Below are 13691 nucleotides of genomic sequence, written 5' to 3' on the forward strand. Positions count from 1 at the left end.
TAATCTGTGCGTTGATGGCAAATACGTCCTTTCACAAATGACAAGACTAAATGGATCATTAGAACAAAAATGGGACCAACTGGATCATAAGACCAACTTTTGAAATTTATTGGTAAATCTCCCTATGAACCTTTTATAAATTGTAGTTAAAACTTACAATTAGTGACATTTTTTTGTAACGAATTTTTTAAATTGTCATTGAAAGTTAAAAATGAGTGATGTTTTTTTTTTAAAAACTGTTTCTAAAACTTATAATAGTGATATTTTTTGTGACAAAAATTTTAAACTATCATTGAAATTTATAATTAGTGACTTTTTTAATAATGTATGATAAAAAATATCATTAATTATTATATAATTTATTAGACAATAAATTCATGGGGTTTTTTTTAAGGTCCCTGATATTAAGATTTTATAGCATAAAGGACATTCAATATTTTCATAATGTCTAAGGTCCCTCAACATTGATCCAGAAAAATTCACTCCAGAGAAATTCTGGACTTCCCAAAGAATATCTCTGGGTTCAACCCAGAGAAAATTCAAATTTCTCTAGGTTCATTTTGACCAATTTTCTCTGGTTTCAAATTCAAATTCAAATTTCTCTGCGTTCATTTATAAACCAGAGAAAATTCAAATTTCTCTAGATTCATTTTAACCAATTTTCTCTGGATCACAATATCATTTTATGAAATCATTTTGACAAGCCTTAAACCAATTTCTCTGAGTTCAAATTCAAATTCTTCCTCCAGAGAAATTCTTTGATAGCCTTCATCATCATCATCATCATCATCATCATCATCATCATTTTGACAGACCTTAGACCAATTTCTTTGAGTTCAAATTCAAATTCTTCCTCCAGAGAAATTCTTTGATAGCCTTCAATTTCAGAACCATCTGATTGCAATTTCAATGTAGATATAAAATTGAGGCCTAGAAACCATCATTCCAGAAGATCCAACACCAACTTCTTGACCTCAAACCATGCAATGAAGCAAAATGCAAATTCAATTTAAATGTTACCACAAAACAATAACAAAATTACTACAAAAGTAAAATCAAGGGCATGTTTTAATAATTTAAAAAAAAATCAAATTTAAAAGCAGAAACACACCACTGCTTATAGCACACCCAAATAAAACTTAAACGTCATTCCTCTTCACATAAATAAAATTGCAAACGAAGTACCTGGATTTTCTCTAATTAAAAAGGTTTTTAACCCTCAAATGACAGCCTAAGCAAATGGGCTATTAAGAACATCCACTGCCACAATTAACTGAAACATAATGTAACATCCATCATTATTCAACATACATCTCTCAAACATGTTCAACCTCCTAAACGGAGTCAAAACATCACCACAAGTCCATGCATCTTCAATCATCGCGATCACCTCACATATTGGATCCTTTATCATCATGATCATTTTAAAGCTTGTTGAGACCACTGCTAGAATCATCAAAACACATCCTTACCTCTGGCCCGAGTTAGGAGAACCGTTTCTATACGAGGCCAAACCCCCATTCTCAGGGGGGACTTCCAGAAGATGACCTTGACCTGTCTTTGTTTGCCTGCTTAGGTGATTGCGAGTTGACTGAGGAGCTTGATATTGATGAGCTCCTGTTGCGAGGCGGTGACCTCTGCCTCTCAGTACGTGGAGATTCACGGAATCTTAAATGTCTCGATAGGAGAATGGCTGCGGATAGGACTACGGCTATAACGGCGGTCACGGTAGCGAATTGGGCTCCTTGATACTGGACTCCTTGTCCTGCTTCTTCTGCTTCTATATCTGCAAACCGGTGTTACACAGTATGAAGTTTTTCATAAGCAATTGAAAAAATAATATATGTTTAGAGAGACAAACAGTCAAATTTCTCTCATATATGTTTAGGAGTTTTCTTAAGTGTGCAAGTGCACATCATATGCCACTTACACAAAAAGTGTAAGTGTAAGGTGTAAGTATAAGTATAAGGTGTAAGTGTAAGGTGTAAGTGTAAGGTGTAAGGTGTAAGTAGGTTGCACATGGTGTGCAACCTCAAAAAAGGTGTAAGTGTAAGGTTTAATTTTTTACAAAAGGTATAAGTGTAAGGTGTAAGTGTAAGATATGAGGTGTAAGGTGTAAGTTGCACACCATAACCAAACCCATATGTTTAAGGACCTTAAATATCAAAAAATAATTTTATAAATCTCTTCAATTACAAAAAGTAAGAGAGAGACCCTAGATTAATTTTTTCTAAATTTATTTAATAAGATTTATACGTAAATTTTATACATTATATATCAATTTTTACCAGGAGAGAATAAAGTGAAAAATGATAATAAATGAGAGGTGTAAGTGTAATTTATCCTATTGTTTATTAATACTTTTCATATATGTAACAGTTGAATTTGATTTGAACATTGCCAGAGTCACCTGCAAAAGGCTAAACCTGCACATAGTCAGACACCTGACAACAACTTTAATCTCTGTCTCTCATCATCCATATCCCTCATCTCTTTCTCTTTACTATCTCTCTCTATTTCTACATATGACCGTATCTATATGTATCTTTACCTTTCTCTCTCTACCACTGCCAGATGTCTTCCTGCATGCTCGCTGTGACTGTGAGTTGTTATCTTCATTTTTCGCGGTTCTCTCTCTCTCGCTTTTAAAGCCCCTCCCTCCTCCCCAACCCAACAACAACCAAACAAATAAACATCCCCCCCCTCTCTCTCTCTCTCTCACACACACACATTTGTTTTCTCTGTCTTTTCAGTTTAAGACTCTCTTACATGTAAAAAATGGAGCCCAAACGTTCTGACTCTGGTTCTCTCTCTCTTTCCCTCTCTCTCTCTCTGTCTCTATATATATAAATATGTATGTACTAATTTGAGTTTTGATTTGAATGAAGGAAAGAAGAAGGAATGGTTGATTAAGATTGAAGAAGAGGAGGGTTCAATCGGAGAGGAATCATCACCGTCCATCAAACTGGGTCTCGGGATCGGTGATTGTTGTTCTGGAGGGGAAAGTCACGTGAAGCCTGCGGCTGCTGCGTTGTTGTTCACATCTGCACAGTTGCATGAGTTCCATCAACAGGATCTCATATTCAAGTACATAGCTGCTGGGCTGCCTGTGCCGTTTCATCTCATTTTCCCCATTTGGAGGTGTGTTGCTACGTCCTTTGGGGGCTCTGCTAACGCTGGAATCTATAACCTATATCCAAGTTGTAAGTGGGGGTTTTTGTTTTTGTTACGTGATTTGCTTATTTATTTAATTTTTACGGTTTTAGACTTGAAATTTGTGAGTGGGTTTAAGCTAATTTTATCAATTTTGCTCTGTTTCTGTGAGTTTTTGTTTGTTGGTGAAGAAATTGTGCAATTCTTTATTCGAGATGTGTAATGTTTAGTAGACTAGAAAATTTGAGAAAATTCATTTTATTTTATTTTATTTTTTGTGTATAAAATTTGAGTAATGCTATATATATAGACATATTTTTTAAAATTGAAAAAAACGCAAACTGGTCCGATCCAGACCAAATCACTCGGTATGGTTTGGTTTTTCTATTATACGGTTCGGTCTTGGTTATTTTATGATACACCGTACTTTATGATTTGGTCCATAATTTTATACTTACAGATCCGTTTTGAAATCAAACCGGGCCATTTATATATATATATATATATATGTATAATTTGTTAACTATAGTAAATAAACACTAAAATATCTTATTAGTATTAATATATATACATAAGTCAGTGATAACTAGATCTAAATATTCATCTAAATAATTTTTAAGAAAAATAATATTTTGTGAATACTGTGAATGATGCTGCAGTTTCAAACCGAACCGAATTGCATTTTAGTGGTTTGGTCTGATTTGGTTCTAAGATTTTCGAAGTTTGGTTTCTTTCCAAATTTTATGAAACCGTAAGTAATCTGGTTTACTCTTAAATCAAACTAAGTCGAACCATGTTCACTCCTAATTTTTTGGGCAAATTACGGTTTGTACCCTTGTATTTTGTCTCCAGACCTTTTAATTGTCAGTGTAACCCTAGACATAGAGTCGAGTTATAATTGAGCGCAATCGTATAATAATGTTTTGAAAATTCGCGAAGGGACTAAAGTGAGGTTTTGGTAAAAGCAAAAGGTATTGATGAATTAAGTGGCATTTTGAAAAGCGTTATAAAAATGGGTCCAATTGCGACTTGACTCGAAGTGTGGGTTTACTGGGACAATTAAGAAGGCAGGGCAAAGTGGGATTGGAGGTAAAGTATAGGGGTGTAAAGTGAAATTTATCAAAAAAAATTATTTGCATTTGTGTGTCTGATGGTAAGGAAAATCAGTAAGAAATCCATTTATGTACAGAATTTTTCATAAAATTTTAAGTATTAATAAAATTTGGATATGCATCTTTGTTTGTGTTTGTGGATGGACTTGAGTTTGTTAGATTGCTTTTTGTTTTGGTTCAGATAATTATTTGGTAAGTTGTGGCCTACATCTTTGTTTCTATGTAACTTTGTTAACATCACTTAGCCTCCGTTTGGGAAGTGGGTTGACTTTTTGGCTTTTTTGGCTATTTTAGCCTGGGCTTAAAAGCTTGGTTTGGGAAGGGCTTTTTGGCTTTTTGGCTTTTTTGAGTTTTTTTGTGAGAGAAGAATGTAATGATTATGGATTGGATGTGATGTTTTGTTTGTTATGGTTAAAATAGCCTATTTTGTTTTTTGTTTTTTGTGGCTAAAATAGCCAAATTTGTTCTGGCTTTATGTGTATCATACTAATATGGTGATTTGTATAAATTATGTACCTGCATTTTGGGTTTTAACATGGTCATTTTTGTTTAGTATTTGAGGTGGGTTTACTTGAATTGACATTTATTGTTGTTTCCGGCTGTTTTGGAAGAAATTTTGATGTAGATTTTGGTTTTTAAGATGGGTACTCTGTGTTTGAGATAGACTTATGTTTGTCTAAATGCAGATTCTGTGGATTTATTTGAGAAATTTTAATCCAGGTTGTTCTTTCATTTTCTTTTTCTTCCAAATGTGTAAGTTAATCAAACTTACATTTGAGTTGGTTTCACGCTAAATAGATTAATTTGGTGTCTTTTACATGTGTTTATGTGGAAATTGTTTGTTAGAATGAATTTGCCTGTTTGTTTCCAAAGATTTCGAAGAGATGTTGATCCCGGGTTTTCTATTTCTGTTTGGTTTCAGTCATAGGATTCAGTCCTCAGGGGTTCCCCGATTATAGGAGCATGATGGATCCTGAACCAGGGAGGTGTAGAAGAACTGATGGAAAGAAATGGAGGTGTAGCAGGGAAGTGGTTCCTGATCAGAAGTACTGTCAACGTCACATGCACAGAGGTCGGCTGCGTTCAAGAAAGCATGTGGAAGCTTCCAAAATTCCTTCTGAATCTTGCACAGCCACAACACTCAATTGTAAAAACACTACGACAACAATCAACACTAGTGACAGCCCTAATATGGAGAGCAATCTATTGACTTTGGTTCCTGTAAATCTTCAACTTGCAACTCCTTCTAGTAGAACTAATATCACTTCCATTGGTGATATCAATGGAAGTGACAACAATGTTAATGCCGAGAAAGATTCAACTCCCACCACTGCCTCTATTGGTGGCATCAATGGAAGCAACAACAATGTTAATGCCAAGAAAGATTCAACTGCCACCTTAACAACCTATGGTAGGAACATTGCAAGGAACAAAAATGTTTATGGTAGCGAAGGCACCACCACCACTGGTCTGATGAGTGCTACTGCTGACCACAACAATAGAAGAAGAGACGATGACTGTGTTGATGGCAACAATGCCAGCTACAACCATCACAATAACAGGATCAACAGCAAAAGAAGCATCAACAATGGACACAACGTCAACGCTGGAAGTTTACCAGCTTCCGGATTTGGCTTCTCTCCAAAGAGTGTTCTTCAAGGTTGTGCCCATAAGACTGTAACCTTTGTAATTTGAATTTCTAATTCTATTTATACTTCCCTAAGAAGCACAGACACGCCACACAACATGACATGGACATACTGACACGCTAATTTTTTTTAAAAAAAGGAAAACATGACATGTGGGGGACCCACACAAAATATATGGTTTTATATATGTATTATATATCATATATATAAATATTTCTTTCTTTCAAAGATAATAAAAAATGTAATGTAACACTAATTTCTAAAGTTTAAAAGAAAGAGAAATTAATAGCAATAAATTTATGTTGTTTTTCTTTCATCATTGCATCGTCTAAGTTATGTTCTTTATAAATCGTCTAAGTTATGTTCTTCAAATTTATAAATGTATTTCATGTGTTTGATGGACATGTATGTACCCCATGTGTCTGAAGCGCGCATGAGTTTTTTTTATAAAAAAAATTAATAATATAGCACACTTGGATTTGTGCCAAAACATGTCAGAAGTGTCGGACGAGTGCTGGTGTTAAACACATATATGACACGGACACACACCATCTTAGTTCTTTCCTCATAATTCTTTCTTCATGGGTTTTTGAGGACAGTTATGAGGTCTTGAATTATTTTAGTTACAGCACTGTTAGTGGTGTTTTCGGTTGGTAGGATTAAATTGAGGGAGTCCTTATCCAAAGGTGATAAAAAAAATCTTGATTTTTAAAAAGTCCCATCGATGGTTACACACCTGAGATTGGAATGTTGAATGATGAGGGTTCCTGTAGGCCAAGATTATTTAGACCTTGTGATTGCTTCTTTGGTGATTATGCTTAATAGTGATTTTTTAATTTTTGTTTACAGTTTGAGCTGATATGAAATGCAACGTGCTTAGAATTGATCATGTTTAATAGCAAATCTCTTCTTTGAAATTTTTATAATTTACTTTTTTAGTATCAGAATTGCTTGTTTGTTGGAATCATAAACTTGCTTTATAAATGCATTGCCTTAAAGTTGTGGGGTACGCCTTTTATCATTGAGTGGAAACTGAACATTACCCCACCTTGCAATGATTTTGAACTATTTTGATGTGGGCATATCCCATTCAACTTCAAGGAATCTTTATTCGTGCTTGTGAAAAAGCTATCTGTTTCAGTAGTTTGTTCATTGTTTTCTAGATGCCTTCCTGCATAACCAGGATGCTTATTGTCACTATTTCATACAATCTGTTCCATTTCCGATTAGGCTTTAAGTAGTGTTATTCCATTAGGAATACTTGAGTTCTTTATCAGTTCTGATGACTGCAAGTCTTCTTCTGTCATTCATTCCCAAGGAAAATGATTTAAAGTGTGTTCAAGAAGACTTAATTTATTTTCTTTGGGTTGCATGCAACCCTCTGACTTGGTGACCTATCTTGGGTTTGTGGACTCTGATTAGTATTGTACACTTGTTGATGTAAACCCTAGCATATATATTATTGTTTCACATCAGCTGCATTGTGGTTTTCTCTTCTTAGTGGAACTGGTTTGAGCTGTGGACGTACGTAGGTAATGTTGCTGAACCTTGTAAATCTATGTATTGTGTTTTCTTGTTTGTGATTGATTCTTCTTGCTGCTTTATTTATTTATTTTTTTAAATTTTTTTTTGTGGGTGTGTGTTGGGTGGGGGGTGGTAAATCCTCTACAACATAATCTGACAAGCCCTTCGGCCTATAGTATTGCATGTTGCTTTTTTTGGTGTTGATGATGAACACAAGAGAGATGTTAACTCTGTGTGAAGCGTTTGAATTTCTTCTCCATAGCATTGTTCTGTTGGATTGCTTTGAAAGACTTGACAAATTGGAATCTTAGGGCAGTATTCCAAATTTATTTTTCTCTGAGAGCTTCTTAAAAAATACAAATGAGGTTGGTTTGTTTTTTTGCCATTATTTGCAGTTGTAGGCTGCAGCAGCTCATGCCTTGGCTACAAGAATGTCCTAGAAACTGAATTGCAAAGATGCAAAAGAACAGACGGCAAGAAATGGCGATGTAGCAGAGATGTCGTACCTTACCAAAAGTATTGTGGACTGCACTTGCACAGAGGCGCAAAGAAGCTTGTATCAGCCACTCAGTCAGTGACAGTTGCTGCAGCCGCTCCTCCCATCAGAAACATTATCCTTTCTCCTCCTCCTCTCGCTATACCCAAAAAGACAAATGGTCGTATAAAATTGGACACCAATCTCTCCATCTCAATTGCGGCAAGTCCTCGACAAAAGACTGATGATGAAAAAAGTTCATCTACTAGTAGCGATGCCACGACCATCACTGATGAAAATGGCAGCATGTCTCACTGGGCTGTATCTCCGTAAAAATGTCTGTCAAGCTTTAGACTTTGTGGCTGAAAATACTTTTGTCGTCTTGGAAGCAGAGAAGATTGAGGGTGTTTCAATGCTATAATCGCATAATTAGTGGGAATCATGGTGTGAGAGGACTTTAGTTTGTTTTAAGTATTTTTCAGATGACAGAGAAGTACAAATTGATATACTCCATGATATCCTTGAAAACATTATCTGAAGTTATTGATGTTCTTGTGTTTGTTCTCTTTTATGGCTCTTTCTTATTGTTTCACTTTTGTAGCCTATTTGTACGGGCTATTTTTTTAACTCAAAAAAGTTCTCAAGCTTGTAAAAATATGGAAAGACAATTTTCTTGATTCATTCCTCTTGAGAATGAAGAAAAGAGTTCTTTTGAACAGGAAAATCTCATCACTTATCTTTTATTTTGCCGGAATTCATCAGTCGATTGTTCCTTACAAAACTCTTAATTGGATCACTAACGTAGTGTTCCCATGATCCCATCATGGTGGTTAGTAAATAAGAAAAGAAAAAGGAAATAATAAAAAAAATAGTTTATATTTCATTTTTTTTTCAATTTTTTTAAAAAAATTCTTACTTCTATTTATGGTATAAACATAGTTTAAAAAAATTGGTCATAAATTGGGAGAGTTTGCTTTCACATGGAAACAAAGACCTTCATAGCTAAATATTTTGTTAATTGGTCCGTACAAATGTACAATGGAAGAATTGTCATATGTGTTTTGCTCACTTTGATGGTATTTTTCATAATAACATTAGAAAAATATATAAATAAAATTATATAGAAATGATAAAGTAATTTTTTTATATTATTAAAAAATAAAATACATAATAAATTATAGAACTAAAAATACAAGAATGAAATAGATCATATCATAGAATATATTACAAGATGGATTTACATAGACATACAAAATACGATACAAGAAATAAGTTAAATTTAAAACTTTGAAGAACAAAAGATAAGGGATGCAAACCAAATCATGTGTAACCACAGCTTTCTTAAAATAAATTTGCCGCTTTCTTGATGGGTACTGGATGTACGGCGGCGTCTGTCTCTCAAGATACAACGGCCAAAACTAGCTAGAGTAGAAGTATCTTCTGAATAGTTTCGGCAAACTTGACAATGACAACACTCTCTTTGACAAGAACCAAAGAAGGGGCTAATAAAACGAAGATAGAAAAAAAAAATTTGGTATAAAAACCATTTCCAACTTTATTATCTCAAAAGACCATCTCATTTTTCATCTAAAAAATCTCTTCAAAATCATTCTATCAAGTTGGAAGGGAAATGCCTATATTTATACAAATAGGAGAGTCCCTAGCCATGAAGGCTATCATCATGAGGACCATTAAATGCCATTAACCATGTCTATCGACTCTAGCCATAAGGGCTAGAGTTACAAATGTTAAAAATCTTCCTTGCATTATATATAAAAATATATATAATGCTATTTGAATAATCTAACTAGATAGGTCACAAAATGGATATGGGTGTTGGGTTACAACTCGATTCCAACCCAATTTAAAACATATGCATACGACAAGCCAAGCCCAGCCCAGCATAGTACAACCTGGCCCATGCTCAAGACTAAGTCCAACACATGCACATACACATGCCTAGGCCAGTTTAGACCAAGACCAAGACCAAGACTAAGACTATAATAACCATAATTCATCTCATGACAATCATTAAATAACAATACAGTTCTGGATATAGTATCCTTCCATTCATATGATTTCATTGTACAAAAGGTAACACATGCAGTTATACATTCATAAGTCTTAACCTTGAATCTATAGCATGTGCCACAAGTTAATGGTATTAAATAAAAGTTAAACAGATATATAAATGCCCTAATGGCTACAACTTTCCAAGACGGTGCTTGGTTACAACAAAAATGAGTTTTAACTCAATATAGCTTAAACCTAGGTTTGTACAAAAATAATTACAACAGTAACAAAAAAGAAGCTTTTGGCTCCAATTCCTTCCAAGTTACGGCCTTGGCGGAGGCATATCATCAGCACCTGAAAATGGTTTTCTACATAGGGTGAGTCAAAACTCAATAGAGATACTCTAACACAGTGTATGAATCTTAACAAAGCTATCAGGTGAATGCATTTGCAATGTTCATGTCAAAACATTTCATATCTCTTTCCAAAACCATGCAATGCTAGGTTTATATCATAATTTGTGAAAACATTTCATTTACAACAAAAAATAGGGCAGTGGATACAAGCATTGGGATTCTCTAGGTACATGTTTGCAAGTAGGCTACACAAGCACTACCAATTGCTATTTTTATTAGTACTAATTGGAAGGCTCGACACCTAACTGCACGGGTTTCTGAAATTTTACCAAGGACACACAGGCCAACAATAATACCACAACCACACCTCTACCTAGATTCACCAAGGTATTCACTTTTTTTTTTTCTCAAAACAATATACATTTTCAATGTGTTAAGTATGCAACAATGCTCAATGCAAATGGATGAGAAATTAGTTTCAATTCTCCTAATTCTCATGTAATTTCTACAATAATCATAGTTATTCTCCACCGATAGCCCAAAATAGATATCTCTAAACAGATAGATAATTTCCAATAAAGATAAATTTTTCAAAAGTCCAAGATGGGAGTGATAATGCATCCAACTCCACCACCATCATCATTATTATTCCAATTTCATAAATCCCAATATCATTTCCTTTTCCTCTTTACAAAATCAAATATTCATATTTTAGGAAAAACACCCATTTTTCTTTATATATCAATTCCAAGGATAAAAATCTACCATTTTATCACAACCCAATCATATTTTCAATTCTACAACCATTTTCAAGAATCCAATTGAAAATCCCTCTTTTGATTTCAAAACCAAAACCCTAGATTTTATCCAAAAATTCTCAAATTACAATATTGTTTAGAAAGGCAAATAACTAAATTAAAAACTATACAAAACTGTGGAGAAATCCCTACTTCAAAGACAAGGACAAAGAAAAACAAGGGTTGAAACTTGACGAAGTCGAAAAAGAATTTTGTTCCTATCAAATGGAAGCTCTTGGTGTGCTCTACTCTTTTTCTCAAAGGACAATGTTGTAGAAACTAATAGATGATAGTGTATTTGAGATTTAAAGATGGTTTTAAGAGAGAGAGATGAAGAAAATCTGGGGTTGTGAAATGTAGAGAGAGAGAGAGAGAGAGAGAGAGAGAGAGATATGAGAAAATGACTCAAAAAGTGACTTTCAACTACTGATATACGTGCAGACTGCTCGAGCAATAAAAACACCGCTCGAGTGACCAGACACAATAAGTGAGACCGCTCGAGCGAACAAAGTTACAGTTCGAGCACAAATACACAAACGAAGACACCGCTTGAGCGTACAATGTACACCTCCCAGTAGTTTAGACCTGTAAAAGTTCACTCAAGTGCAGATATCAAACTCTCAGTAGTTTTGTAGACTGTAAAAGACCACTCAAGCACAAGAAGCTTCGCTTGAGTGAACAAGCAAAATTCTGGGCAAAGACTCATTTGAAAACCGAACTCCCAACTTGTTTAAAATGCAACCACAATGCTCATACAACCCAATTTAACAAGGAAAAGATAAAAAAGGACATAAACAACCATTAAGACAAAGAATCTCGGATCCAAAATAATAAACGGGTTGGGTCTAAATCATAATCGCTATAGTCCAAGTCCAAGCCTAGGCCCAAGCCCAACTTCTATTGATGCTCACTTTATGAGACAATTTCTCATTCACAACTCAATGGTTTTGGCTCATTATTTTATATATTGTAATCTTCTTACTTAAGATAATACAACCCCACTTGGAGCCATCTCAACTGGTGATAAAGTCCCACTTTAATTTTGAATCAAAGTTGTCGAAAAACCATTATTTTTCAACAATCTCCTACATGAATAAAATTGGCTGAATAAATAAAAACAGACAACACTTAACAACAAAGAGTCGGAGAGAGAGTACATAGAATAACCCTGCATCAGAAAAGGTGGCTGTTGGCCTTGCACCTTTCGTAGTGAAAACCTATCGGATTTATGGTTAACCAATGAATGTGATATCTTGAACTGTTCTGCCATTTGTGTAAACTGAGATAATAGACCTCATACAGGAGTCACTCCAACCATTGTTCTGTTCTCACTGTTGTGTTCTGTTTGGCCCTGGAACACTTGCATAGTTCAGTGAGTGCTTTTAAAGAATTCGGCTTTGTCAAATCTTAAAGAAGTGGTCCCATTTCACACTCACATAGGTGACCTACATAAGGTATCTCGCTATACTGTGGTTGACTATTCACATCACTTTGGTCATTAAAAGCATTAGGTATCACTGTATAAAGGAATGTGCAAGAGGATTTATTTCTTCAGTGACTCACCTATTATATGCAATTAGGCTGTCTTTTTGAACCTAGATCTTGGGATCTTTAGCTAACTAGGTTGGGTTTTCCATTTCGGTAACACTCGCTAAAGGCCTTAACCCCATTCCTCTTGACGACTTTTCTACTAACTCTCGATTTAACCCTTTGGTTAGCGGATCCGAAATATTATCTTTAGACTTTACATAGTCTATAGAGACAACACATGAGAGTAATCGTCGTATGGAATTATATCTTCTATGAAAATGTCTAGACCTTCCATTTGTGCCCTACCAATACTTGATTGGTTGTTGCAAAATATACAAAACTGCTAGTACAAGTTTTGATCAACATGGAATATCCTCAAGAAAATGGCAAAGCCATTCAGCTACTTCAGTAGTTTATTTGAAGCATTGAACTCTGACTCCATCGTTGATCTTGCAATACACATCTACGATTGCACCTTCAAAAGTGAAAACTAGTCCACTAGCAGACAAGATATCTAGTTGGCGCCTTTGTGCCCTTCTCGTACAATTGGATATCACGTGTTACGCAATCCATTATCCCGACTTCATCATAAGTACACACAAACGCCTTCTAAAGATAGGAATAAGGATTACTTGTGTATCTACTTAGCCTGTTAATTGAGTAGGCTATACCTGACATTGTACAACTCATTAGATACTTAGACTTCCTATGATCTGAGAATATTCCATTATTCTTGGTCAAATGGAGATTGAAATCTACCAAAGTCTTTAACACACTTGTATTTGACTTATACTTCTCAAGACTCTTATCAAAATAATGAGATTGAGAAAGTATAACACCATCAGATATTCTAGAAATCTTAATTCCTAGATATACATCTGCAAGGCCCATCCTCCATTCCAAACTTAAGTTTAACAACCTCTTGGTAATTTTGAACATCTTCTCATAATTACCAATCATATCGACACAGACTAACATATCTATTGTCAGTGTCTTTGGCATCCACACATTTGTCAATAACTGTTTATTTAAAAACTCACTCGACAACATTGTGTTGTCAAATTTCACATGCCACTGTTTCG

At 34.7% G+C, this 13691-nt stretch overlaps 1 protein-coding gene across 2 annotated transcripts; it reads left to right on the forward strand.

The window, feature by feature from the left end:
• The first annotated feature begins 2382 nt into the window (after positions 1 to 2382).
• Positions 2383 to 8479, forward strand: LOC114284927 (growth-regulating factor 9). 2 transcript variants are annotated; one of them, XM_028227886.2, is made up of 4 exons: positions 2383 to 2601; positions 2894 to 3203; positions 5188 to 5925; positions 7834 to 8479. In XM_028227886.2, exons 1-4 carry the CDS (start codon positions 2575 to 2577, stop codon positions 8244 to 8246), a joined length of 1488 nt encoding a protein of 495 aa, XP_028083687.2. In that variant the 5' UTR covers positions 2383 to 2574; the 3' UTR covers positions 8247 to 8479. The 2 variants fall into 2 exon arrangements, with proteins under 2 accessions (XP_028083687.2, XP_028083684.2); XM_028227883.2 differs by having other exon boundaries at positions 2384 to 2803; positions 2889 to 3203.
• Positions 8480 to 13691: the final 5212 nt, after the last annotated feature.

Source organism: Camellia sinensis, chromosome 5 (genome assembly GCF_055761805.1).
Source record: "Camellia sinensis isolate YWXY chromosome 5, ASM5576180v1, whole genome shotgun sequence".
Lineage (NCBI taxonomy): Eukaryota > Viridiplantae > Streptophyta > Magnoliopsida > Ericales > Theaceae > Camellia > Camellia sinensis.

Coding starts and splice junctions, on each gene's coding strand:
- LOC114284927 (XM_028227883.2), top strand. CDS start 2,779: ATGGAGCCCAAACGTTCTGACTCTG. Junction 2,804..2,888: donor GCCCAAACGTTCTGACTCTG/GTTCTCTCTCTC, acceptor ATTTGAATGAAG/GAAAGAAGAAGGAATGGTTG. Junction 5,926..7,833: donor TCCAAAGAGTGTTCTTCAAG/GTTGTGCCCATA, acceptor CATTATTTGCAG/TTGTAGGCTGCAGCAGCTCA.